Source organism: Puma concolor, chromosome B1, assembly GCF_028749965.1.
Source record: "Puma concolor isolate L17-30 chromosome B1, mPumCon1.1.hap2, whole genome shotgun sequence".
Classification (NCBI taxonomy): domain Eukaryota; kingdom Metazoa; phylum Chordata; class Mammalia; order Carnivora; family Felidae; genus Puma; species Puma concolor.
The window spans coordinates 26,647,402-26,673,535 of NC_141670.1; the positions used below are offsets into that span (position 1 = coordinate 26,647,402).

General features: G+C 48.6%; 1 protein-coding gene across 6 annotated transcripts in view; it reads right to left on the minus strand.

Moving 5' to 3' along the window:
- Positions 1–21,638, minus strand: part of MFHAS1 (multifunctional ROCO family signaling regulator 1) — a 100,872-nt gene extending 79,234 nt beyond the window's left edge. For all 6 annotated transcript variants that reach the window (XM_025932880.2, XM_086703340.1, XM_086703341.1 and 3 more), the window contains exon 1: positions 18,496–21,638. In XM_025932880.2, the coding sequence (XP_025788665.2) occupies positions 18,496–21,493 (2,998 nt within the window). In that variant the 5' untranslated portion in view covers positions 21,494–21,638. The remainder of the gene's footprint in view (positions 1–18,495) is intronic.
- Between the last annotated feature and the right edge of the window lie 4,496 nt (positions 21,639–26,134).

The following is a 26,134-nucleotide window of genomic DNA, read 5'->3' on the forward strand; positions in this document are numbered from 1 at the left end:
CCCTCACCTCCCTCTCCCCCCCGCCACCGTCCCCTGTATACACACATGCTCTTTCTCTGTCTCAAAAATAAACATTAAAGGGGCGCCTGGGTGGTGCAGTCGGTTAAGCGTCCGACTTCAGCCAGGTCACGATCTCGCGGTCCGTGAGTTCGAGCCCCGCGTCAGGCTATGGGCTGATGGCTCAGAGCCTGGAGCCTGTTTCCGATTCTGTGTCTCCCTCTCTCTCTGCTCCTCCCCCGTTCATGCTCTGTCTCTCTCTGTCCCAAAAATAAATAAACGTTAAAAAAAAAAAAAAAAAAAAAAAAAAAAGAAGTGCAGCGAACCCAGAAGGGGTGTGCCTGCTCTGTGCTCTGCCATTAGCCCGACCCGCAGCTGTCAACACCGGGGCCTTCTCCTCCCACTCTCCCCAGACCCCACCCTACTGCAGACCTATTCGATAAAGAGTACACAAAGCACCGACAAAAGCAATAACAGAAGAGGATGGCAAAAGACGATCATCCCGGGCCAAACAGATCTTGGTAATATGTTTGCTTTGACCTCTTCTTTGACAAGCACCACCACTAAAAATAAGCTAGAACAAAAGGTGATTCGTTATGCACGGCCATAAAGAACCCTGGGGCATGCTGCATACATAATTCATGATGCGAAGCAAGCTGCCATCAGCCCCATTTATCCTTTCAATATTTTAAGGTGGCAAAAGGTTCCCAGATATTTATAAAGTCTCTTATTCCTACACAACCCGTCCAAGTTCAAGAACAAATAGGGAACTTTAGTTTTCTGCAAATGACATTACTCATGATCCAAAGACCATAAATCTTCTAGGATTCGCTCGGTATCCATCACAGGAGGGTGGCTAAACAACCCTAATAAACCAATTAAGTAAGCAAGCAACATGTAACAGTCCTGTTGAAATTAATCTTATCAAATCACTTCTGCTTTCTGTTTTAAGAACAAATGCCCCAGTGTGGTTCAAATTTATTCCATCCCATTCATCCAAATCATGGAGATACGCTTTCCACCTGACACACAGGAAACAGAAGCCCAGGAAGGTTACTTGGCGTATCTCAAGATCTCAGGGCCACGCAGAGAGGCCCAAGACCTCCTCATTAACATCCTGGACTGTTCCCTTCCTTCCCAAGGGCCTACATCACTTCCTGTTATTAGATTTACCTCAGAGTGCCCCCCCCCCCAACTCCTTTCTTACGCCATTCAAGCCCATCTTCCATGCTGCCCTGAGTGGTCTTACAAAAGGTGAACCTGACACACCCCCGTTTAGCCCTTGAATATTTCCCTCTCCCCCCAGGGAGGGGAAAAATCATCAAATCAAATAAAAATAGCTTTATATTGAGCTGCCCAGAATTCTGTCACGAATTTTAGCTAATCGGGTATACAGGCTAAAAAATATTTACATGGCAGGCGCCTGGGTGGCTCAGGCAGTTAAGCATCTGACTTCGGCTCAGGTCATGATCTCACGGTTTGTGAGTCAGAGTCCCAATTGGGTGAGCTTGAGCCCTGCTTCCAGTGAGCCCTGCTTGTCCCCCCTCCCCTCTGCCCTTCACTCACTTGCGCCCTGTCTCTCCCTCTAAAAAAAAAAAGATTAAAAAAATATTTACATGTCATGTGCACTCTTAAGTAAAAGAGCAGACTCCAGTCCAGTAATTTGTCTGACCTTCTTCCCCCCACCCCTATTCTGTGACACTCCAGTGGCCTTGGTGGTTGTCGGAAAGTCCCCTAGCACCACCTCTGCCCTGCTGGAGACCTGTCTTCACGCATCCAGCCCCGCCCACCTGGCTCCAGGGAGCTCCCCCACCTCAGCCCTCCTCTGGCTCCTGGGGCCTGTTCGTCATATGTATACTGCTTGTCTGCTTTGCCCAGACTGCAGATGCCTGGGATCAGGGCCTCCATCACCTCTGACTCCCCATCACCTGCCCAAAGCCGCATCATTACAGAGCATCAGGTGATGTTTGTCGTCCAGCACTATGGAATTGAACGCTCACGCGTTTGCACGTTATTCCATTGGTCATTCAACCAACCACCCATTTTTGGCAGGTGGAAAGCTAGCATTTTCCTGAAAGGCAGTACAGGGTGGTGACAAATGGCATATTTCCTGGAGGAGGAGAGCCTGGGCCCTGGCACATACTGTGTATGTCTGGCTAAGTCACTCGGCTGCCCTACGCCTCGGTGCTCCTCACCATGAACGGGGATCATGGGCTAACATTTATCAAGCACTATGTGTCAAAACTACCCTGGATACTTGGCGTCCATGAATCCATTCAACCCTCACATCTAAGGAGGCTGTGAGAGGAGGAACAAATGCTAAGGGAAGGTGAGGATGATTTCTCCTCGTGTACCCACGAAGAAACTGAGGCTCAGGGCAGCTCCCCAGGGGTGCGGGCTTCTTTACTCCCTAATCTGCTGGCTTTGAAAGATGAAAGATGCAAGGCCTCTCTCTCTGATGCTGCCGTGGCATAATGCAAGAAAGCTGCCTGGCAGGATTCATCTCTAGCTATAGCTAATGGGACACTTGTCCTACGTCACCCTCCACAGGATGCTATGTAGGCTCCTTGGGGTGAAGATCTGTCCCGTTACAGAAATGAGCTAAGGGGGGTGGGGGGAGGAGACAGAGGTGGGAGGCTATTCGTACTTTAAGTAGCACACACCCAGATTCCAAGCATTGTATTATCCGGGTGACGCGTGTGTCTGCATCCTTGGGAGGTGACGGAGCATGTGTTTACGCGTGGATGTGAACAAAGCCACCAACGTGCACCAGATTCTTCGAAAGCAAATATTTGTCTACAAATGAAGAACCAGGATGCTTTTCTAACAAAGAACAATGTGCCCCATTCTAATTCCTGATTCTTCCTCCTGGTCTACAGCGGGCTCTGCGTTCAAGGGAAATCCCCCCATGAACGAATGTGTCTCAGATCACAAAGGGCACAATAAATCAGAAGATTCGCAGACTGCGCATAGGGACGGCCTGCACGGGGGGGGGGGGGGGGGGGACACCTGGGGCTAGGTAAACGGCAGCCTAGCAGGTCCGAAACGGTCACCTGGTTGTTGTTTTGGTTTTTGTTTACTTGCCTCGGCGAGAGACTTTTAACAGCCCTGGTAATCAACAAGACGCAGTCACCCCTGCCATTGGGGTAAGCTTTAAATGCTGCACCATTGTCACACAGACAATGCTTGGAAACATGAACGGTTTTCAAAAAGTAGCTGAGAGGCTAACACAGATCTGATCAACTGTCTGCCTGCAGTAAAGCCTAGCCCAACAGCCTCCAAGGCAAATTCCTACAAGGACCAAACAGAAAATAAGTGAATTTTCCTTTTCTCTGTGCCAAAGGAAAAAAAAAAAGGTGGAAACAATGTAGTAATCAGGGAGAATGCACATTATATTACATGGTAACCAGAGGGCACGCATATGTTTTTCTTGGGGAAGGGAAAAGGCATACGTAGTCACAGAGGCTTTAATAAAAGAAATAAACTCAAAAGAACACCTGCCCCTATCTAGAGAGGGTTGGGCCACTCATCAGCCATCTGGGGGTGAGCAATCTTAGCGACAGGGACAGATGCATCCTAAGGGGGCTTTGCATCCCCTTTTTGTGTTACTGTGCCCTGGGCACAGAGTGGCCCAGCTCTCAGCAGACGGCTGAGCTGTTTGGGCATTACAGTGGTCTTCTGGAAAATTCGTATCTCTCTTGTCCATTCTTCCCCATGCAATTCACGAGCAACAAGCCCACAGCAATGCCAGGCCAATGTGCAGCCAAGGTAGGTCAAGAGCATCCCAGCAAATACATATTTTTTAACAAGATGCTCAGAAAAATGTGGTAGGCATACTCTTCTCCACACCGTCTGCATGGATTGGGACAGTTAGCATGAGATGGAGAATTTTAAAGACCAAACCCTTCAATGAGCCCTGTTAAAAATTTTCTGTCTCTAAGAAAATGATTGCCAGTTTTGTTACCTTGAAGCAAAACAGACAACTAAGTATCTTTTAAATGCAAAAGCAACCCTAACAGGATTGAATTCTTTACTGTTTTTACAGTTTAAACACATTTTATTGTGCTGGGGTTATCCATTTTTTTTTTTTTTTTTTTTGAGACAGAGAGAGAGAGTGTGTGTGTGTGTGTGTGTGTGTGTGTGTGTGTGTGTGTGTGTGTGACCAGGGGGAGAGGGACAGAGGAGGAGAGAGAGTGAGAGAGAGAGAGGGAGAGAATCTTAAGCAGGCTCCATACTGAGCAGGAAGCCTGACACAGGGCTTGATCCCATGACCCTGGGATCCTGTGCCAAAATCCAGAGTCAGATGCTCAACTAACTGAGCTACCCAGTCACCCCAACCATTCTTTACTCATTGCACACACAGAAGAGTGAACAGTTCAGATCATCTCTTAAAAGTTTGAACCCCGGGGCGCCGGGGTGGCTTAGTCGGTTAAGCGTCCGACTACAGCTCAGGTCATGATCTCACGGCTCACGAGTTCAAGCCCCGCATCAGGCTCTGTGCTGACAGCTCAGAGCCTGGAGCCTGCTTTGGATTCTGTGTCTCCTCCTATCTCTGCCCCTCGCCCACTTGTGCTCTGTCTCTCAAAAATAAATAAACGAAAAAAAAAAAAAAAAGAAAAAGAAAGTTTGAATCCCTACTTGTACCAGGATAAAACAACCAGGGTACACTTGCTATGCATAACAACCAAGCTGAGGTCTAGAAAATACAATGTTCTGGAACTCTAGGACTAGTTATAGGACAGAAATGAAAACTGTCCCACTGGCACAGGCAGATTTTTCTTTAGGTGACAGTGGAGGTAGAAAGGAGAAGCAATGTTTTTTGAGGCACCAGGGTGGCTTAGTTGGTTAAGCATCGGACTCTTGACCTAGGCTCAGGTCACGATCTCACAGTTTGTGAGTTCGAGCCCTGCATCAGGCTCTGCGCTGACAGCACGGAGCCTACTTGGGATTCTCTCTCTCCCTCTCTCTCTGCCCCTCTCCTGTTCACACATGCTTTTGCGCTCTCTTTCTCTCGAAAATAAATAAACTTTAAAAAAAGAAAAAAAAAGGAGAACTAATGTTTTCGGTCAATGAAATACAGTTCATTATCAATCATGTTTGTATTCATTTCTCACATGGACACAGCATTATTCTTGCCACCACTATCTTATTTTGACCAGTGGAAAATTTATTTGTAGAGATGCAAGGTTTGTCAGTATTGCTATATCTAAACACGCCATCACATTAAAATGGATGAATTAGGGCTGCCTGGCTGGCCCAGCCCACAGAGCATGAGACTCTTGATTTCAGAGTTGTAAGTTCGAGCCCCATGTTGCATGTAGAGAGAACTTAAAAAATAAAATCTTAAAAAATAATAATAAAATGGACGAGTGATGCTGAGAAATGCATAATAGTGCTGAAAACATGGTATTCCAATAGGCATCACAACAGTCCATTAAAAAGACTGCCCTTATTTTAGATCACAAAGTTAAACTTTTGTAACTCCCAAGGCCCTTTTTATTTTTTTTTTCCAAGCCCCCTTTGGAGGCCCATCATTCTGACTCAGAGTTTTGTCGTCTTCTGGTTGTATCTCAACAGTGTTCTGAGCACAGAGCTGGATTACCAACCCTGAAGGAAATAAAAAGGAGTATTTCTCAAGATGCTGGAAACTGAAGCATTTTCTTAGCATAAAATTTATAAAACAAGCTTGAAAGAATCCAAGGTTTTTCAATATAGGACATCCATTGGTAGAATATGACTGATATACAAACATACAACAGGTCTAAAACTACTCATATGAGAGCATTTCCAAAATACAATTTTAGGTGGCCAAATGCAAGGTGCAAAACAATGAGTGTAACATTATCTTTTTCAGGTCAAAATATATGCAGGGGCGCCTGAGGGGCTCAGTCGGTTAAATGGCAACTTTGGCTGAGGTCATGCTCTCACGTTTGTAAGTTGGAGCCCCTCACTGGGCTCTCTGCCGTCAGCACAGAGATCACTTCAGATCCTTCGTCCCCCTCTTTCTCTGCCCTTCCCCCACTTGCACACACACTCTCTCTCTCTCAAAAATAAACATTTTTTAAAAAAGAACATAAAAAATATATGTAACATATATATGTCATATATATGTTATACACACACACACACATATACATATGCAAACATATGCTTTCTTTTTCTTGGAAGAATTCACAAGAAACATTTTCCAAGAAAATGGAAGATTTTCCAAGAAAACCCCAAGAGAACTCAGGGTTAGGGTTATGAGAGATGGGATTCTGCTCCTAAACATAACATCCATATACAGGTATTAGTTTTTGATTGTCAGTAGAGGTTATACAGGTGGAGATATTACGGTTCCCGTGTGAATCCTTCTGTTGTTACTTCCCTGTACTTAGAAAAATGATAATGGTATTATATTTGATCACGAGGAAGTGATCAAGACATGTGCTGAATAAAATTTAAAACATTAGAAATTTTTTAAACTCGAAAGGGCAAACATGCTGGAAAATAAATACCTTATGTGTGATAGCAAAAGGTTATTATATTTAACATTTATAAAGAGTTCATATAAATTGAAGCCTGTAATTATAAGAAATAAGAAATCACTGTGATTAAAATCAGAAAAATGAAAATACCACTAAGCTGATGCTGAAAGATATTATTAAACAATTCACAAAAGAAGCAACACAATTAGGCAACGTTCAGAGAGGAAAACATTCATATTCATGAAATAAAGTTTTGACCATCAGTGAGACATTGTCTTCTATCAAATGTTAGTGCGTTTTTAAGACGATACCCAATACTGAGGATGTACAGTGAGATCAATCTGGTGTCCTCAGCAGGTATGAGAATGAACTGTGGCCCCTCGTGGGAAGCAGTGTGACATGTACTGGATCTTAGACATTCCTCGCCTTTGACTCAATGATTCCACTCTGGGGATTACTGCCCGAATAAGAAAGAGCTTTTATAAAGAAATACAGTCATCAGAGAATTACTCGAAATGTAGTCATCAGAGAATTACTCGTAACAACAAAAACTTGAAACAACTTGAGTCCAGTGGTAAAATTAACAAAGGTAAAAATCCCCTTGATGTATTGTTATGCAAGCATTTGTAATTATCACGTAGATACCAATAATATGAAACCATATTCACGACCGCTTACTTAGGTTAAAAAAACAATATTTAAATTATTTATACAGTGTGATTACAGCTACATATTTTAATAAATTGAAAATTAAGGGGGAAAAACTGGGACACCTGGGTGGCTCAGTTGGTTAAGCGTCTGACTCTTGGTTTCGGCTCAGGTCAATGATCTCATGGTTGGTGAGACTGGCCTGAATTGAGCTCTGCGCTGACAGTAAGGAGCCTGCTTGGGATTCTCTCTCTCCCTCTGTCTCTCTCTCTCTGCCCCTACCCAGCTCTCATGCATGCCTGTGCACATGCGCCCTCTCTCTTAAAATAAATACATCAACTTAAAAAAAAGGAAGGGGGACTAAAAAGAGAGTAACTTGTGTTAAATAATTATATTAGATATCAGTCACAATATCGAATTTTTTCCCCTTTACCCCTCAAATCTGTATGTTTTAATAAAGGGGAAAAAAGCGTGTTCAAAAGAGCATACAGTGTTTATGAACAGGGATTGTGCTACACTTACACTCCTTCCCCCCAACAAGGGGAATTTCATCCACAGCTAATGAGATTTCCAAATATATGTTTAGACTTGTGCTTCCTAGAATAAGTGCAGAAACAGTAGCAGCAGCTAACATCTATTGAGCTCTTGCCATACGTCAAGCATTGTTTTAGGCATTTTACATGTACTAACCCAATCTCAGAACCACCCTGTGACACAGAGACTATAATGATGCCCCAAATCACACAGCTAACTGGCGGGGGAACAGGGATTCCAAAGCAGACATCTACTCAAGGGCCCTTGCATCTAACCACCATATTGCAAGGCTTCCATTTTAAAATGCCACAGGAGGGCCGCCTGGGCGGCTCAGTCGGTTAAGCGTCCGACTTCGGCTCAGGTCATGATCTCACGGTCCGTGAGTTCGAGCCCCGCATCGGGCTCTGTGCTGACAGCTCAGAGCCTGGAGCCTGTTTCAGATTCTGTGTCTCCCTCTCTCTGACCCTCCCCTGTTCATGCTCTGTCTCTCCCTGTCTCAAAAATAAATAAAACGTTAAAAAAAAAAATTTAAAATGACACAGGAAATTCAGGTATTTCAAGTCAAAATATAAAGTCAATTTGAACAAAATATAAATCACACATTTAAAGTATCTTGCACTTCCTAGGATTCCAATTAAAATGTAACTGAGTATATTCTGATCAATTAAGAGGCAAGGAAAGTCGAAGGATTACAATGAAACATGGGAGAAAATACTGTCAGGGTGTGGGGAGTGGTGTCTAAACAAATGAAGTGCACGGAATACAGTATTCCATTACTGCAAAATTCATAAAAGCATTTTCAGCCTGTGATGTCCCAAAAAAACACAAAGGTAAGATACTGAAATTCAGTCCACAATCAAATGCTAACTGTGTTACAGCCCAATTTGCCTCTCCTGCAAATCTGTTATGGTTAAGACTAAGAGGCAGGAAAATCGGAGTTCTCGGAGACATTTCCAGGGATTATGGAGGCATGAGGCCATCTGGCTGTTAGAATAACCAACTCTCTTTTCCTGCCGGTTCTCAGACCTGGAGAAAGTAGCCAGTGGCACGCTCAGACGTGGATCCCCAGGACGGGTGTTCTGTCGGCCCAGCAACAACTTGATTGTAAGTCTGAGCAAGTCATTCGAAATGACCCTGCCATTCTCCAGACATAAAGCTCTTCCACTCTCTGAACACAGCCCTGCCTCACGGAATAGGAACAATGCTTCCAAAACTCTAACTTTTGGACCAGCCATGGTCACCAGCAAACTTCTTATCAGTTCATACGTGTGACTCAAATAAAGAAGCCTCTTCCTTAATAAGACAGCTAAGTGCTTTCGTGCACACATGCCCACCCCCAGGCATGGCACACTGAACTCTGTATCACCCTCCGCCCCCAACTTTTTAAATCCCATTCTAATTTGAAATACCCTCCCCCACTCCTTCAATGTGGTTAACTGGAAATCACCCCTTAAACGCTCACCTGCACTGTGGTCCTTTTGGGAACCCCTCTCTGAGACCCCACCTCTCCCCAGCACCTGACTGTGACCTCTGCTGATTTCCGCAAGGGCAGGTCCCATGCATTAGCAGACCCCACAGGCCCAGCACTCGGTGCTACAGGATGGGGCATCCAGGAAAGACGGGAGAAAAGGGGGGTCCGTGCATGCTGGAAGGCAGTCGGCAGCCTAACCTTAGGACCAGAGCAGGACAGAGGGATGGAGCAGAAGGTCAGGGCTGAAACCCCAGAGCACTCTCACTGTGGGGTAGTCACTAACTTTCTAAGCCTCAGTTTCTCCACCTGCACATGAGGACAGTGATAACACCTACCCCCCAGGGTTGCTGGGAGGATTAAATGAGATCACCCATTAGAAGCACTTAGCACTCTCTCTAGAACAGGTGGGAACTCAAGAGAGGGCCTGCATCTCACGGGCTTCCGACCTTGTCCCCTTAGAAAGTCTGGCGTGATGATTAATACAATGATAGCCTTTATGGCGTGAAAAATAAAAATCTTACTGAAACAACAAAAAAGTTGCTAAATCAAACAACAGACCCTGGGAGAAACAGAATTTTTCTGGGGCACCTGGGTGGCTCAGTCAGTTAAGCAACCGATGTCAGCTCAGGTGATGATTTCAGGGTTTGTGGGTTCGAGCCCCGCATCGGGCTCTGTGCTGACAGCTCAGAGCCTGAAGCCTGCTTCAGATTCTGTGTTTCCCTCTCTCTCTCCCCCTCCCCTGCTTGTTCTCTCATTCTCTCTCTCTCTCTCTCAAAAATAAACATTGAAAAAATTTTATATAAAAAAAGAAATATCATTTTTCTGATTTTATTTTCTCTTCCATTACTATGTTTTAAAACTCTCCCTAAAAAAAAAGAAGAAGAAGAAAAGTAAAGAAAGAGGTTTGCTCTACTCCCCATAAATTCGCTACCCCTGTAACACGGTACTAATATAAGTCCTTCATTTTAAAGGTGGAGAGGATCTAAGAAAATTAACTCTTTAATTCTCTCAACATTTAACATGCTGACAACAGAAAACCGCCTCAACAAAGCATCCTCCAACAAAGAAACGTATAAGCAGCAGCCATATATTTTTACTATAGCAGCATCCCGTTTAATTTGCACCGTCTTCAGAGTCGGTGTTCATAAATCTTTGGTGTCAGAAATGACTGATCACTTTGATCTCTCTCAAAAGGAAGCAAATCCATAAACGACTCAGAGATGTGAAGGTCCCTGATGAGGAGTCATTATTCCTCCTCAAAAAAGCAGATTTGTTTTCAAAGTTTTTAGAAAGCCTCGGGTACCATGCATTGTCTTTTTTCAGCATCCTCTCCAGATCTGCCTGCAATTTCTTGCAAACGAGTGATCTAAACTGGAAGTCAACTGAAGAGAATGGCTCAGGCATTACTCTCCACCTACTCCTCTCTGCCAAGCAAATTCAAAGTATGAGGACATTTTTCTGTCAGTACAATCACATTTTTCTTCTGGAAAAATCAAAAGCCAGGTTCTTCTTCTCAGTAATGATTCAAACCAGCAAATGAATTTCTCCATATGTAGTCTGATTCCATATACAGGAGAATCAAAAATTGTATCAACCGGGGTGCCAAGGGGGCTCAGTGGGTTAAGCATCCGACTCTTGGTTTTGGCTCCGATCATGATCTCACGGTTTGTGAGTTTGAGCCCCGCGTTGGGCTCTGTGCTGACAGTGTGGAGCCTGCTTGGGATTCACTCTCTCCCTCTCTCTGTCCCTCCCCCACTCTCTCTCTCTCAAAATAAATAAATAAGCCCAAAATCCCACCTCAGCTCCCCATGGCCTAGGCCACATACTGATTTTATTCTCCTCCAACTCCTCCTATTTCGGTACAGACTTCTGTACACAGCAGGTCTTCAAGTGATTAATGACAGAATCCGGCTAATAAACTTACAGTACACTTGGCCGTCTAATCTGCTAATAACCTAATTTTTGTCTCCATGCTACTCCATCTCCTTAACTCATATCTGCCTATGGTTCTGCAAATTGTTCCAGAGCGCTACTCAAAATTTCTGTAGAGAAACAGCACTGCACAGAAGACCGTGATTGCACAGTACTTAGGGGCGCTCCTCTTCTATGTGTTCTTTATCGTCAGACCCCATGAGATCACAAATGCCACAGAACAGACCGGAAGGCCCAGGAACTACTTTCTTCCTCTCACTGACGCCAAGTAAGAGGATTCCGGATGCAACCATGTTAGATGTTCATCAACGTGGCATCTCAGAGCCTGGCCTAAAAAGCCCTACTCTCCTCAATTCGTGCCTTAAAAGCAAAGTTGCTACAAAGAACCTGGCAAGAGAATTTCCAGTCCATTCGCCCAGGAAGGAAGCCAGCAACCTCACCTGCTCCTTGCCTCCGGAAGCACTTGACCTCCTATGTGGGGGCCACAACCACGTGAATGCACTAAATGCCATGGACTGTTCACTTAACAGGAGTTAATTTCCTGTTATGTGGATTTTTTCCTTAATATTTATTTTTGAGAGACACGAAGCACAAGCAGGGGAGGGTGAGACAGAGGGAGACAGAGGGCGGGCTCTGCACTGACTGCAGACAGCCTCACACGGGGCTCAAACTCAGGAACCTTCTTCTCCTTTTGTATTCTTTGCCTTCTGGAAATACAAGGCTAAAGAAAAAAAGGATGGTGATGGTTTTTCACCAATTTACTCTTTAAGAAACGAAGTATCAGAATGTTCAGCTAAGAGAGTATGTTGAGAAAGGAAAGACGAGAATATGTTTTCAAGCATTCCGTGCCCAAACTGAAAATAACTAAAGACGTTTCCTCCTCCCTCTCCACAAACACGCCAGCGTGCGGGCAGCGGGGTCTGGGAGTTCTTATCCACAGCACAGTCCACGCAGAAACGTATCTGCCTTCGTCACAGCCAGCAACTCTTCCGCCTTCCAGGAACTCAAACCCGCACCCCTAACCCGGAACGGAAAAGGCAACAGCCGATGGAAGAAGGCAAACGGCTGGTACGAACCATGGAAAACGTCTTCCTTCCTGGACCAGCACCACACCTGCACTCTCCTCACCTTTTACACTTTGTCTAGAGGACAGTGTCAAGGGGGGGCTGGGGGTGAGTCAGAAGGAGCGAGTTAGGGAACAGTCCGCTTGGGGGGGACGGGCAGGGCTCACTGAGCAAACGTGAGATCGGGTGGAAAAGGGCTTTCTGAAGCTGGCTGCTGCACTTGTTCACCTTGACCTCCCGGTAAGCTGCTCCTATGCCCACCCCTCCCCCATTCCTGTAGGAGCTAGGAGGCAGGAATACAGGTGCCGGAAACATCACGCAGGAAAATGGTATACGTTTACCTTAAAATACACACTTTAAGACCCAGAACATCATAAACAACCCAAAAAAGCACCTCGCCAAGGAATCGATTATGGAACACTAGAGTTTCTTGAGTTCTTGAAAAGTAATCAATCTCTATTGAACACCTTCAACCATCTCAGCCTTGCGCCTGGCCCTGTCCGGGAGTGCTGTGCCATCACAGGAAACGTCAGAGCTCAGAGGAAGGGACAGAACCATAGCCATATGGTTCTGTCATACCTTACATGGTATGTACCGCCATACCTTACATGGGAGGAAGAGTCTTTACGGAAAACACGTCATCATACGTGTTCTGGGGTTGTCTGAGGCGCCTGCGGATTGCTCTGGGTTCTACCGGCTGCCCGGATGTGAGAAGCCAAGTACGGATCAGGGGACAGCTTCTTTGATGCTAGAGCATAACTAGGGAATGCAGGCCAAAATGGGGCTTCCCCATCCCAACGCATTACAGTGAAGGTAGCCAGTCCCCAGAGAAACGTCAACCTGACAACCACCGGGAACTGGTTTTACAATCAGAGCGGCTGAACCAGGGAGAGCAACAAGATGCCCGGGCCTGCCCCAAGCAGACCCTACTAGGGTGCTCTCCACAGAGCCCAGAAGCACAGAGCCACTCTCCTTTCCACCCCGGGCCACAGGACTGCAAAGCCTCAGGAGCCAAGAGAGGGCGAGGGAGGAGGCCAGCACCTGCCCTAGCTTTTTAAAAACAGCATCCTACTAGATGGATGACCAGGTCCTTAATCAAAACAGGTTTCCATGGAGTGAAGCAACTTAATGGGTGAATGGAGAAAGCAACCAGAAATGTTCACCCCGATATCAGCCTGCACCCCTCCTGTCCTGTATTATAGAACAGAAGCCCCCTCCCTCGCTTCTCCACAGACACAGGAAAACAACTGTTTTCCTCGGCGCATTCTCTCACCTAATCCCCAAGATGACCTTTTGCGTGTTAAAATGAAGTAAACGACTGAGAACAAAAAGAAGAGGTTTACTGGGGAGTAAGACGAGCAGACGGCAGACATAAAACATCTGCTCGCGAATAAAAAATACTTTCTCCAGGGAAATTCTAAACTACTTGTGCAGAGATGGGCCTGAGATTCTGTTCTAGGGTTTAAAGAAGAAGCACCTAATACTTAAAATAATCTGAATACTCCCAAGGCCTCTCAAGTCTTTGAATTCTATTTTTCATGGTATTTCTTTCTCCCACTGCATGATTAAGGTCTTGATTTTTATATGAAACAAAGCCCTCCAGAGTTCAAAGAAGACTGTTCACAAAATAAAAGCCAAGAGGCATCAATGTTAATAAAGCTAAACTAAAAAGATATTTAATAACCTTTGTGAAATTAAAAACAATGACTAATTCAATCCAAACAACTAGGTCATGCTCAGATTCCAGTAACTCTAAAACTGAGCTATAATAAGGCAAGAATTCTCCTTTGCTTCAGTGGTCACAATGAAGGGCCCATTCAAGGGAAAGACCAGTAATACAGACACAATGGAAACACCAGAGGGACGTTTGTGGGGCAGAGGAGGGAAGTTGGGACACAGGACAAAGCAAGATGATCACTACTACGGGGGCCACCTGGGAATTTGACAGAGTACGTGAATAACAAAGAAAAAAAAAAAGTATTTCTCACAAAAGACCAAACAATCATTCAGCAAACATCTGAGAGGCTCTTACAAAAAGCCACCAAGCCTCAGGCGGGTCTCCTGCTCAGAGGAAGCAAGTGGACAACCTAATCAAAGAGATCTTGTGACATACAGAAACACCAGCAGAGCAAGGCAGAATACGCTGGATGCCTCAGAGGTATACAGTGTGCAAGAAACAGAACAGGGGCACAAAGCACTCAGGAGACGGAGAGAGGCATCAGGTCACTGCCTGAATGAGACAGACCAAATATAAAGACGACCATGTGGGAAGTCTGTCTCCTGCCCTGGGTTGCTTCCTAATTATTCCTACACAGGACCTTTAATGATTTGGAGAACAGGATATTTAGTGAAAAACTACATTCACACCAAGTTCAACTCACGAAGGCCCACTCTTCCAATTTAAAAACGCACCACGTTCACTCAACCACTTGCACGGACTCTCAAGGGACTAGAGTCTTGCTCAGACCTATAGCCTGGCTTCCACATCTTACTCAATGTGCCATGCATCATCCAACCAAAGGAGTAGTCGGTGCTCCTGGCTTGGATAGCATGCTGTAGAAAAGAACAAAAGCATGAATGAATATTCCACAAGAAGAGACTTCACTCCAGGACAAGAACATCCCACCAAGTCACGAGGAAGAAACCTGGCTGTCCGACTCTGGCAGGTCAGTACCTGGTGAGAGCGGGCAAACACGTGACCATACACTTAGGATCTATCTAACCTCATCCGAGTTTCCAAAAGCATCTCTTGTCACTCAACACTTTTGTCTTTTTTAATTAAAAAAATTTTTTTAATGTTTATTTATTTTTGAGGGAGAGAAAGACACAGAGTGTATGCAGGGGAGGGGCAGAGAGAAAGGGAGACACAGAATCAGAAGCAGGCTCCAGGCCCTGAGCTGTCAGCACAGAGCCCGACGCGGGGCTCAAACTCAGGAGCCGTGAGATAGTGACCTGTTGTGAAGTCAGACGCTCAACTGAGCCACCCAGGTGCGCCAATGCTTTCATCTTAAATAAGATACATAGGTAATCTCTCTAACAACATAAGTGGATCTTTTTTTTCACTAGAACTTTTAAAGCCAAGTGGTTGTTGGCTGAGGATTTTCCAAAACATCACATTTCTTTTGTAAACTAAAATCAGAAAAGAGAAATCCAGCATTATGTCTCTCTAGGTCAATGACATTGGTGCAGCTCAGGCCAGAAAATGCAATGCCCTACTGACATTGAACAGGGCTAAAACAGACTCCCCCCCCCCTCCCCCCGCCAAAATAAACTTTAAGAGATCGTAGTGCAACTTTACATTTCTTCTGTATAAAATCAAGGGAGACAGTAATTTACTACTTATTTTAATGTCCTAAAGTTGAAAAAATTAAAAATCCAGTCTTTCACCACTGAAAACAATAAATGACTTTTTTTCCCCACTAAACTTCATTCTGATGGGTCTCAAATTCCTCTGACAGATTTTTGATCAAGTCATTTGTATTAAAAAGTACTGATTTTAAAAACTAACCACTGGGGCGCCTGGGTGGCGCAGTCGGTTAAGCGTCCGACTTCAGCCAGGTCACAATCTTGCGGTCCGTGAGTTCGAGCCCCGCGTCAGGCTCTGGGCTGATGGCTCAGAGCCTGGAGCCTGTTTCCGATTCTGTGTCTCCCTCTCTCTCTGCCCCTCCCCCGTTCATGCTCTGTCTCTCTCTGTCCCAAAAATAAATAAACGTTGAAAAAAAAAAAATTAAAAAAAAAAAAAAACAAAACTAACCACTTAAAATTGCTTCACACGCGTACAAGCAAACGGTCCACAAAACATTCTCCTTCAATTTCACACCACCCTATCTAAAATTGTTAAGACTTTCCAGGGGAGTTTGACACTTTAACTGAACATAAAACTAAGTAACAAATTGTTTTAGCTTCTCTAAAATGCAAAACGACTTCTTAAAGAGACTCGAGGGCTGCCAGTAGATTAAAGAAAGTTTCTGCTGAGTTAAAATATATTTCAATAAAACCTAGGGGCTCAAACGTATTTTTAACCGTATGCCCTAACTGAGCACCCAACATTATAATTCTGTTCCTACATTGCCTTCTAGTTACTTATTATGTCAGCTCTTCCCAAGTTTTTCAGAATTGTTAACAAATAGTATCAATTGAGTGCTGTCACGGAAGAATCTGAAAGAGGAAAATGGGTTTCTTCCCATCTTCTTTTATTTACTTACTTATTTATTTACTTAGAGGTGTATTTAACGCACGGTATTAGTTTTAGGTAAACAACGTAACAATTCAGTGTTTGCGTGCCTTGCAAAATGATCGCCGCAGTAAGTCTAGTTAACATCTGTCACCATACGGTTACTTCTCTGGCTTCTTAATGTCATGAATGTACCCATAAGCATTTTTTTCCCACTACTCTGTGCCCTTTGCTACTTTTCGAAGAAATACAATCCTAAATGAAGCGAAAAAGATTAACTTAGTTCTCAGACCATGTATAAGCCAGACGTGCGTAATCTCTAGCACAAAACCAACTCATGATTTACTCTTACTCGATATATAATACAATTCGATGGTTTTCAACCATTTATTTGTTTTCTACGTTGAGAAAATCATCTTCTCCTTACGGCCTACATCGCAAACCAGGTGTGCCTCCTTTGAAAGACGCACAGGCAAAACAATAGCAAGAGAAGGGGCTCTCGGTTTCCGTAGCCTGGCACACGGTACGTGCTTTGCTTGTGGAATTTATGACTGTTAAAAATAAAAAATGGAGATCTGAGGTTGGAAAAAAAAGAAAAAATTCTGGCCTCGTGGTTTACTCCTCAAATTTCCTGGAACTCCCCTGCCCGGAGCTTTGCTTGTCCAATAACCTGTGTCTTCCCCTTTGTTGATAGGAACAGATTTATTAACGCTTCATCTTTGGATTATGAATCAGCTTTGGGCAGCTCCTTCAATGAGCTACTCTGTGACTATGTAACTCGTAACCACTTTCTTCAATCCAGTAACACAATAAAGAAGTGTTTGCTTTCATGAGGAAGGCACCAAGGCAAATATAAAACAAACTGAAGAGTCACGCACAATGACATGACACCAGATAATCATTCCGAATGGACAGCTCAATTGACTGGTGGTAACTGAATACGGTGGCTTTTTTCAGGCTGAAGAATTAAACTCAGCCTAGATCTAGGGCAGCAGGAAGAGGTTACCTTTGGAAATATTGGTGTCCGATTGCTTCCTGACACTATTAGGAGCTGCATTCAGACTAGGACAAAGATCAGAATGGCAGGCGGTCTTCCATTTCATCACAGCTCAATGTACCCTGGGGGTGGAGACTGAGGGGGGGAAACTGGCCATGATGCTGTCACTGGGCTTGTCCCTACGATGCCCGGAATGCTGTTAACCATACCTGCTCCCCAAAAGCCGGAGTTGTTTAAAGAATGCTCCAGTGTGAAAAATGGACACATTCCCAGCTAAAGACTCAGGGTATCAATTAACCAGGCTCAAAAAATCCCACACCACCAGTTCTGGAATTCTCCCACTCACCTACAATGCTTTAAAAAAGTAAAACAGAAAAACGTCTATTGCAAAACAGTCCCCAAAAGAGAAAAAGGAAAAAAAAAAAAAAAAAAAACCATAAAACTCTTGTCAGCCTTTTGTCCCTTCCATCTCTCACAAAGTATTTCCAAAAAGCTCTAACGCTTAGCAAAAACCAAACCTTTAGACATCTCTAAAGCACAAAACTGGCAGGAAATACCCGAGGAAACTCCCCTCAGAGATTTCAGTAATCTATCTTCCATGCCTTAGAGTGTGCTGGGCAACAGTGATCCCAGGACTTAGTCATGCATTACAGACTGAAATTTTTGTCTTTACTAAACCATCATTCACCCCATTTACAAAACATTCTTCTCTAGAATTTCCCAAGAAAAGTGAGCGATAATTTTTACTTTATGATTACGCTGAATTTAAACCAAAGATGATGACAATGACATCTCAAGCCGCGAGCACCCCGTAGAGATGTGTCTAATATGCACAATAAGCCAGGGCTCAGCATGAAGCTATCCGTCTTCTGTTCAACCACCTGAAATTCCTTCCATGGAAGGCAGGCTGAATTGGGAAAAGGGAAAAGGAGATCCAAAATCCAACAGTGGGCCTGGAACCCGCTTCTGAGGTCTGGGTCTTTTCATTAGGAGAGTATGACACTGGTGACTGTATTTCTCTTTTGCTCGTCCCTAAAACCCCCTGCATTCACATTGAAAAACTTTCTCGGAGCGCCTGTGAGGTTAAGCAAACAGTCGATCAAATGAAACACCGGCATCTTCAAAAAATGCACCTTAAAACATTACCACAGAAGAGCCACATCCCTCTCTCCACTTACCCACAGAAAAGCCACGTCTTTCTCTCCACTTACCTGGGAAAGCGTGTGGATTGGGCGACCCTCTCTTAAGGCACTTAGAACAGAGAATGTGCACGGTGTAGTGCAGTCCAGGCCATTCCTGAAGTAGGACATTCAGTTCCTCTACCAAGGGGGTTATGGCTTGCCACGCCGTCCATATATTTGGTAACGAGGCATGGCTGGCAATGGACAGAGTGTCTGGCTGCAAGACCCCCTTGGCAGGTCTGTAACTGACCACCACAGGAACCTTCCCTCTATATGCAAAGATCTGAAGTTTACCATCCGATCTGTGTACCACGTGGCTGTTGATCTGGACGCTGTAGCGTGCAAACAACCCGGGTGGGAAGGTAAAGGGAAAACTGTATTCAATCTGCAGCTGCTCGGCCACAAAAGACTGTCCGGCCAGGTTGGTCCCGTTGATCCAGGCCTCTGCGTGGGGCACGTCATTCTGCACATAGCATGGGAACTTGTACCAGGCCGTGGACCCATTCAAAGGCTTGCCCTTGGGTTTATTGAGGCAGTAACAGAGTCCCATCTTCTCCAGCAGCTCCAGCAGCAGCTGAAAGTCCTGCTGGGCCTGGACATGAGGCTTCAGCAGCAACCGAATGACATGGGCTGGCAGGAGCCCATGAAGCAGAAAGCCCTCCACATAGTGATGGAGCTGGGTGGTCCGGAGCAGTTCCTGGCCCGGGGTGGGCGCCGCCGCCGGTGGGGAACTTTCCCCCTCGCCCTCACCCTCGCCGCTGGTCCCCAGAAGCAGCTTGTGCAGCAGCAAGGAAGGATCCCGCTGGAAGAAGACATTGAGGATGTCGATGAGGCGGGTGAGGTTGTGGAAGACGTGCTCCTTGAGGGCTGGGCTGTCCTCGAAGTAGAGCAGCTTGCCGCTCTCGTGCAGGTAGGAAAGGGCGCTCTGCAGCCGGTCCTCGGTCAGCCCCGCCTGCAGGCCCAGGCGAGCGGAGTCCCACCAGCTCAGCCACAGTCGTTGCGCCTGGGGCGGCTGGAAATGCAGTTCCTCCAGCACCTGCCAGGACCGAGGCAGCACTCTGTGTAAATTGGGGAAGATTTCCCTGTGCTCGGCGACCGAGAGCAGTTTGTCCCGAAGGCGCTGTAACTGGCGAGGGTCCCTGCAGCTAACGGGCAACACCGGGGAGAGGATCTGCAGCCGGTGGTTGAGCAGGTACTGAAAGTGGGCCTTGCGCCGCCGAAGGTTCTTGTCGGAAACCCCGTAGTAGGCTGCGTGGGGGCTGGCGGAGCGCAGCTCGAAGTCCCGGGCCAGGGCCTCGTCCACCACCCGAGCCAACCGGCTCAGCCCCTCGGCGTCGTGCTTCTCCTGCAGGGCGATCTGGCGGTGAATGTCCAGGCACTTCTCCTCCAGCTCCCGCTCCCCACACAAGTCTGCGTGCGTGCCCACGATGCACACCACGGCGTGAGGCACGCGGGCCCCCACCCGGTGCAAGAAGGAGCCCACGGTGGTGGGAAAGCGGGGCGGCTCGTAGGTGGCCAGGTTCACCACCAGCACATAAAGGGCTCCTGGGGAGAGGAAGAAGGGCTGGATCACCTCGTAACTTTCATCCCCGGCTAAGTCGTACACAATGAACCGCAGCCCCCGCGAAGCGTCGGCCGTCCAGCTGGTCACCTCGATGCCTTTGCTCACAGAAGGAGCCGCAGGCGGGTAGCTCTTTTCCTTGTCCCCTCCTCCTTGGTTTCCGTCCACTCTCTCCTCCGTGAGGCAGTGGCGGAGAAGGGTCTTCCCCGCAGCCTTGTGGCCCATCAGAAGCAGCTTGAGGCGGGGCTGCACGGCCGGCTGTGAATGAGCCAGCTCCTTCTGGTAGGCTGCGATGTAGGGGATCCCCTTCATACAGACCTCGTAGGGGGGCTGGATCAGCGGGTTGTCCTTGATCTTCCACAGGCCCACCCTCGAGAGCTGGCCAAAGTTGTCCGGCAGCACTGCGATCTGGTTCCCTTGCAGCACCAGCTCCTCCAGGCCGGTCAGCTCCACAATGGAGTCGGGCAGGTAGCGGATCCGGTTGTTATCCAGCCAGAGGGTGAGCAGCCGGCCCAGGCCCGAGATGAGGGATGGCACGGAGGTGAGCTGGTTGCGGCTAAGGTAGAGCTCCTCCAGCCCAGCCAGGGGCAGCAACGCGGCAGGGAACTCCTCGAAGAGGTTGGAGGAGAGGTTGAGCATTTTGAGTCGCTGCAGGCGGCTGAACTGGGCGGGCAGAGCCTGCAGCCCGTTGTTGTCCAGCATGAGGCTCTCCAGGCTGGCCAGCTCGCAGAAGCCGCTGGGCAGGGTGCCAAGCTCGGCCCCGCTCAGCCAGAGGATCTTGAGGGCACGCAGGGCACTGATATCCTCAGGTAGGCCCCGCAGCCGGTTGCTGGACACGTCCAGCTCCTCCAGGGCCGCCAGCTGCAGCAGCTGCCGCGGGAAAGCAGTGAGCTGGTTGTGGTCCACGTCGAGGGTGCGCAGGCGGAAGAGGCAGGAGAGGGAGTCGGGCAGGTGCGCCAGCCGGTTAAAGCTGACGTCCAGCTCCTCCAGGTGGGCAAGGGCCCCCAGCTGGGCCGGCAGGGCGGGCAGCTGGTTGTGGCTGAGGTTGAGCTTGCGCAGCTCCCGCAGGGCACTCACCACCTCCGCGCCCAGGGCGGTCAGCCGGTTGTGGCTCACGTCCAGCTCGGTGAGGTGGTGGCCCAACTCAGCCACGGCCGGGGGCAGCCGGGCGAAGCGGTTCCTGCGCAGGACCAGGACGCGCAGGCTGCCCAGCGCCGAGCCCAGCCCGTCGGGCACCTCCTCCAGGCCGTTGTTCCCCAGGTTCAGCACCTCAATGTCCCCGATGTTGGCCGGCAGCACGAGCTGCGGGGCGTCGGGAGAGTCGAGCTGCTCGGCGCCGGCCCCCGGGCAGCCCCCGGCCGCGCTGAGGGTGAGCTGGCGCAGGTTGCTCCGCAGCTTCCTGGCGCGCAGGGCGGCGTCCCGCCACAGCCTCACCGTCTTCAGGTTCCCACTGTCCTTCCCAGCCATGGCGGGGCCCCGGGCCGACACCCTCGCGCCGGCGCCCGCAGCTACATGCCGCGCTGCGCCCGGGCGGGCGCCAGTCTCCCGGGCCCTCTCGCCCCTCCCTTCCCACCAGCCCTCGGCGACCGGCGGCTGAGGGTCCTAGCGCAGCCAGCGGCGGGGCGCCCGCAGCTGGGGGGCGGCGGCGGCGACGCGAGCAGCTCCGGGGGGCGCCGAGCGCGCGGCGCGGGGGGAGGCGGCGGCGGCCGGCGGGCAGCGCAGCTCGCATTCTCCTCGCGCCCGGGCCATGGGCGCGCCGGGGCAGCAGGGCCGCCGCCCGCCGCGCCGCGGAAGATGCCTGCTGCTCCTCCTCCCGCTCTGCCCGCCTCGCGGCGCCTCGGTGCCGACTCCGGCCCCGCTACCCTCGCAGCCGCGGCCCCGCGGCCGGCAGCGTCGTCGCCTCCGCGAGCTCCAGGAGGAGGGCGGCGCTCGGCTCCGCGGCCGGCATGTTGCGGGCGCAGGGCCGGGGCGCAGCCGGGAGGAGGGGGCGGCGGCGCCTCCTTGTCTCCGCTCTCCCGGGGCTCGGGCGGGAGCGCGAGCGCCGCGTCCCCGGCGCTGGGAGGGCGCGATCGGGAAGCGGCAGCGCCGCCCGGCGGAGCGGCCCCCACGTGACCGGCGGAGGCGCCGCGTGTTCCCGGCACCGCCCCGGGGGCGGGAGCCGCTGAGCGAGCGGCGGCGGCGGGGTCGGAGGCGCCGGCGGGTGCGGGCCCGGGACGGGGACCGCGCTCGGCCGGGCGCGCGCGGGGAGCCGGCCCTGGCTACGGATCCGGGCTTCGGGGTTTTCCCGGTGGGGCTGGCCTGCGTCTGGCTCTTTGTTGGCCCCGCGCCTCTAAGGATTCCTTTTTCTCCCCTCCTGGGTCGGGTCCGGGGGCCGCCCTTGCTCATTGCTTTACCGCCCTTCCCCTTCCCCTGACCCTGCATCCGCACCGTGATGGAGCTGGCGGGATTCGGGGGCCTGGGTTGCGTTGTAGGAGCTTAGAACGAGAGTGTGACTAAACAAAAGGACTAAAGCAGGCAACCGTTCGTTCATTTGGTAAATATTTATTGAGGCCCTATTTTGTGCCAGACTGACCGAGACAGACGTTCCCAGCTCTCCTGGGGAAGACTTGGAGCAGGCTCCTGGCCGGAGCTGGGGAGTCGGGGAGGGGCTGGGGGGCTGGGGTACGCAATGCAAGGGCTTTTCATGTAGGGTATCCCATTTATCCCCACAACGGCCCCGTGAAACAAATCCCATATCCCCATCGTACAGTACTTTTACTGTTAGTTCAAGAAAATGGCAGCCGTTTCCAGGCAAAATGCACAGCCCAGTGCTCATTTTTAAGGTTTATTTTATCTCTGTTAGGACGTTTCCTTGAGATCACATCTACACTAAGTAAGTAATATCTTCAGAATTTACCCAAACCTCGGGGCGCCTCCGTGGCTCAGTCGGTTAAGCCTCCGACTTGGACTCAGGTTATGATTTCACAGCTTGTGGGTTCGAGCAGAGCATGGGGCTCTGAGCGGACAGCCCTGAGTCTGGAGCCTGCTTTCTTGGGATTCTGTGTCCCCCTCCCCCACTGGGGTCTGTCTCTGTCTCTCAAAAAAATGAATAAACATTAAAAAAAAATTACCAATGGGGCGCCTGGGTGGCTCAGTCGGTTGAGCTTCCGACTTCAGCTCAGGTCATGATCTCACGGTCTGTGAGTTCGAGCCCCGCGTCGGGCTCTGTGCTGACAGCTCAGAGCCTGGAGCCTGCTTCAAATTCTGTGTCCCCTCTCTCTCTGACCCTCCCCCGTTCATGCTCTGTCTCTCTCTGTCTCAAAAATAAACATTTAAAAAAAAAATTACCAAAACCTCAAAACCCATTAGGTATCTGATATCACTTCCATCACGGCCTCTGAATTGGTTAATAATGAAGCAAATAGTTTTCAGATGCAAGACTAAATGTGATTGGTTAAATGCACCATGGTTTAAATGCACCACTTAGCGCACTAATTGTTCTCCCTTCACATGTCGTTGCTCTCATTTGCGGACCCATCTTTGGTGCAGTTATATAGTTTGTCTCTTCAAAGAGAGCTGTTGAACATCTTAGTCTGGAAATCTGCCCCAGGGATGGTTATCAAGCCTTGGTCCTACATCTTGTAACTGGCCTCTCCCACACCACAGGTGAAATGTAGGTAGTCAGAAGGGAGAACTGAGCTGTGCTCTGAAGAAACTTCCTAGGAGATCAAATTGCCCAAGGATTCCTCCAGCCTCTCAGCCCAAGAAACACTCTAGATGACCTACACTGACCATTTTTTTTTTTTTCCAGCAGAGTAAACAGGCCCCAAATAAGCAACTTTTCAATCAGCCAGCTAGGTAAAGGGCAGAGCCGGGTTTGCTAACCTCCCATGTGGGTGATTCCCCTGGTGCATCATCTTCACGGTGTTCTTCAGACCCTAAATTCTCCACCTTTAGCTCCTTCCAACCCATATGTGAAGCTCGGGCTCAGGAAGGAGATTGGAGAAGGCATGAGTTCCCTACCCCACTTTCAGTGGCTACCCTGAAGTCCTAAAGTGGTTTGGAGTAGATCTAAATGACCTGTACTGAACTGTTCCCTTTTACATTTTTTTAATGTTTATTTTTGAGAGAGAGAGAGAGAGAGAGAGTAAGTATGATCAGTGGAGGGACCGAGAGAGAGGGAGACACAAAATTCAAAGCAGACTCCAGGCTCTGAACTGTCAACAGAGAGCCCAACGCAGGGCTCAAACTCATGAACCCTAAGATCATACCTGAGCCGTAGTCAGCCACTTAAGCGACTGAGCCACCCAGGGGCCCCTAAGCAGTTCCCCTTTAGAAGCCATCAGAAAATTATACTTCCATTTTAAAAAGACTTCCATGTCTTTGAAGACGGTGCTCTCCTTTGTCAGGAGATAACCTGTGATTTTCTGTATCTGATAACTAGAGCTGAGAGGGCTAGAGAGTGCCCTGTTTGGGACCTCTCAGCCCTCCCCGCAACACTAAAGCCTGGTGTGAAATCTCAGCAGGAATACACCTTTCTGAGCCCCTCCACCTACTCTGTGTTGTTGGGGTCAGTCATGTAGGAAGACTTGTAATGTCTGCTTCAAGAGCTCTTTGAGAGTCATTATGCTAAAAACTAAAAAGTCAAATCAGGAGAATGCAACGATAAAATAAAACTCCGGGAAAATGAATTGTGTCCAGTATGGCTCTTAAATCCACACAAGGTTGGGCACCCAACCTTGGCACATCTGGTCCTCCTCTAGCCACACACACCCTTTGTGGAAAAGTTTCTGATGGGCCAGTGAGGAATATGGACATGCCCCTTCAACCTTCTAGAACACTTTTGGTATGAAGAACACTAAATTCCTGGTGCAAACAGCTGGGGAAGGTGGACACGGTCCTGTCTAGTCATTCAGGAGTTGCTGCTGTGTATATCCCTCGCCTCCAGGGTGTGGATGGCCGTCTGTGTGTGCCAGTCCCAGTCCCCTCCCTGTGTTGGATGGAGCCCACGTTAGGATGGGGGGGGGGGGGCGTGTGGATATGCCACATTTGTCAGCTAAATGTAGCACATTTAGATATTTAGACATGTGGAATATGGACCTCTGATTATTGTTTTGCCCCAGGCGCTGCAAAAGTTAGGGGTGGTCCTGCACATTAGGGTTTTCCTAAAAGCATTTCATTTTCACCGCTGCCATGTGATGGCAATGGCATTCTACGCGTAGGGCTTCCTCCCAGAGTGCAGCCTCTCCTAGGACACCCGTTGTTGTTTCCGGGGAAAGGGGGGTCACGCTTGAGGAAGCTGCGTCTTAAGCGAGGCCTTGAAAGATGTGGCTGTCAGTCATGGTGTAAAGGGCCCCGGTGGCCGGGGTTCTCTCCTCTTACCCCCCTCGCTAAGACCAGCAACAAGTTCCAAATAAGCCTTCGTCTCTGATATCTTCTGCTCTGTCTTCAACATACTCAACTTTCTTCCGTCTTGCCAGATTTTCCTCTTGACCTTGGTGACCCGCTAGCTGTTATCTCATTGCTTTACTTCTTCTCACTGTCGCATGACTTACGTAAGTGGTCTGGGGCCAGTGGTCAGGCTCCTCTCCCCTGGTTCCCTCCTCGGGCCTGGTAATCTGGCTTCCATCCCCACCGGGCCAGCAGCAGCGCTCCCTAAAGGTGACCTCACCCTTCTTCCGTGGCTTCCCGTTGTGAATAGTGTTAGGCAACTCCATTTGGAAACTTGCTCCCTCCTTGGCCCGTGGGATATTTGGTGTCACGTTAAGTCTTGGGTTTTCAAAAAGAGCCTTACAAAGGCCGACTATTTCCTTGTAGGAATCGGGTTTGCCAGTAGAATAAGGCTGTGAAAGGAACCACTGCTACAACCACATGGACAAACCGGCTAGGACTTGCCTCGATTATGGGTAGCTTCTTATGAAAATATTTAGTCATTACATTCTTCCTGTTTATGTTTCTCTAGTTATATTAAAAATGCTGGGGCGCCTGGGTGGCTCAGTCAGCGGAGTGTCCAACTTCGGCTCGGGTCATGATCTCGCAGTTCATGGGTTCGAGCCCCGTGTCGGGCTCTGTGCTGTCAGCTCAGAGCCTGGAGCCTGCTTCGGATTCTGTGTCTCCCTCTTTCTCTGT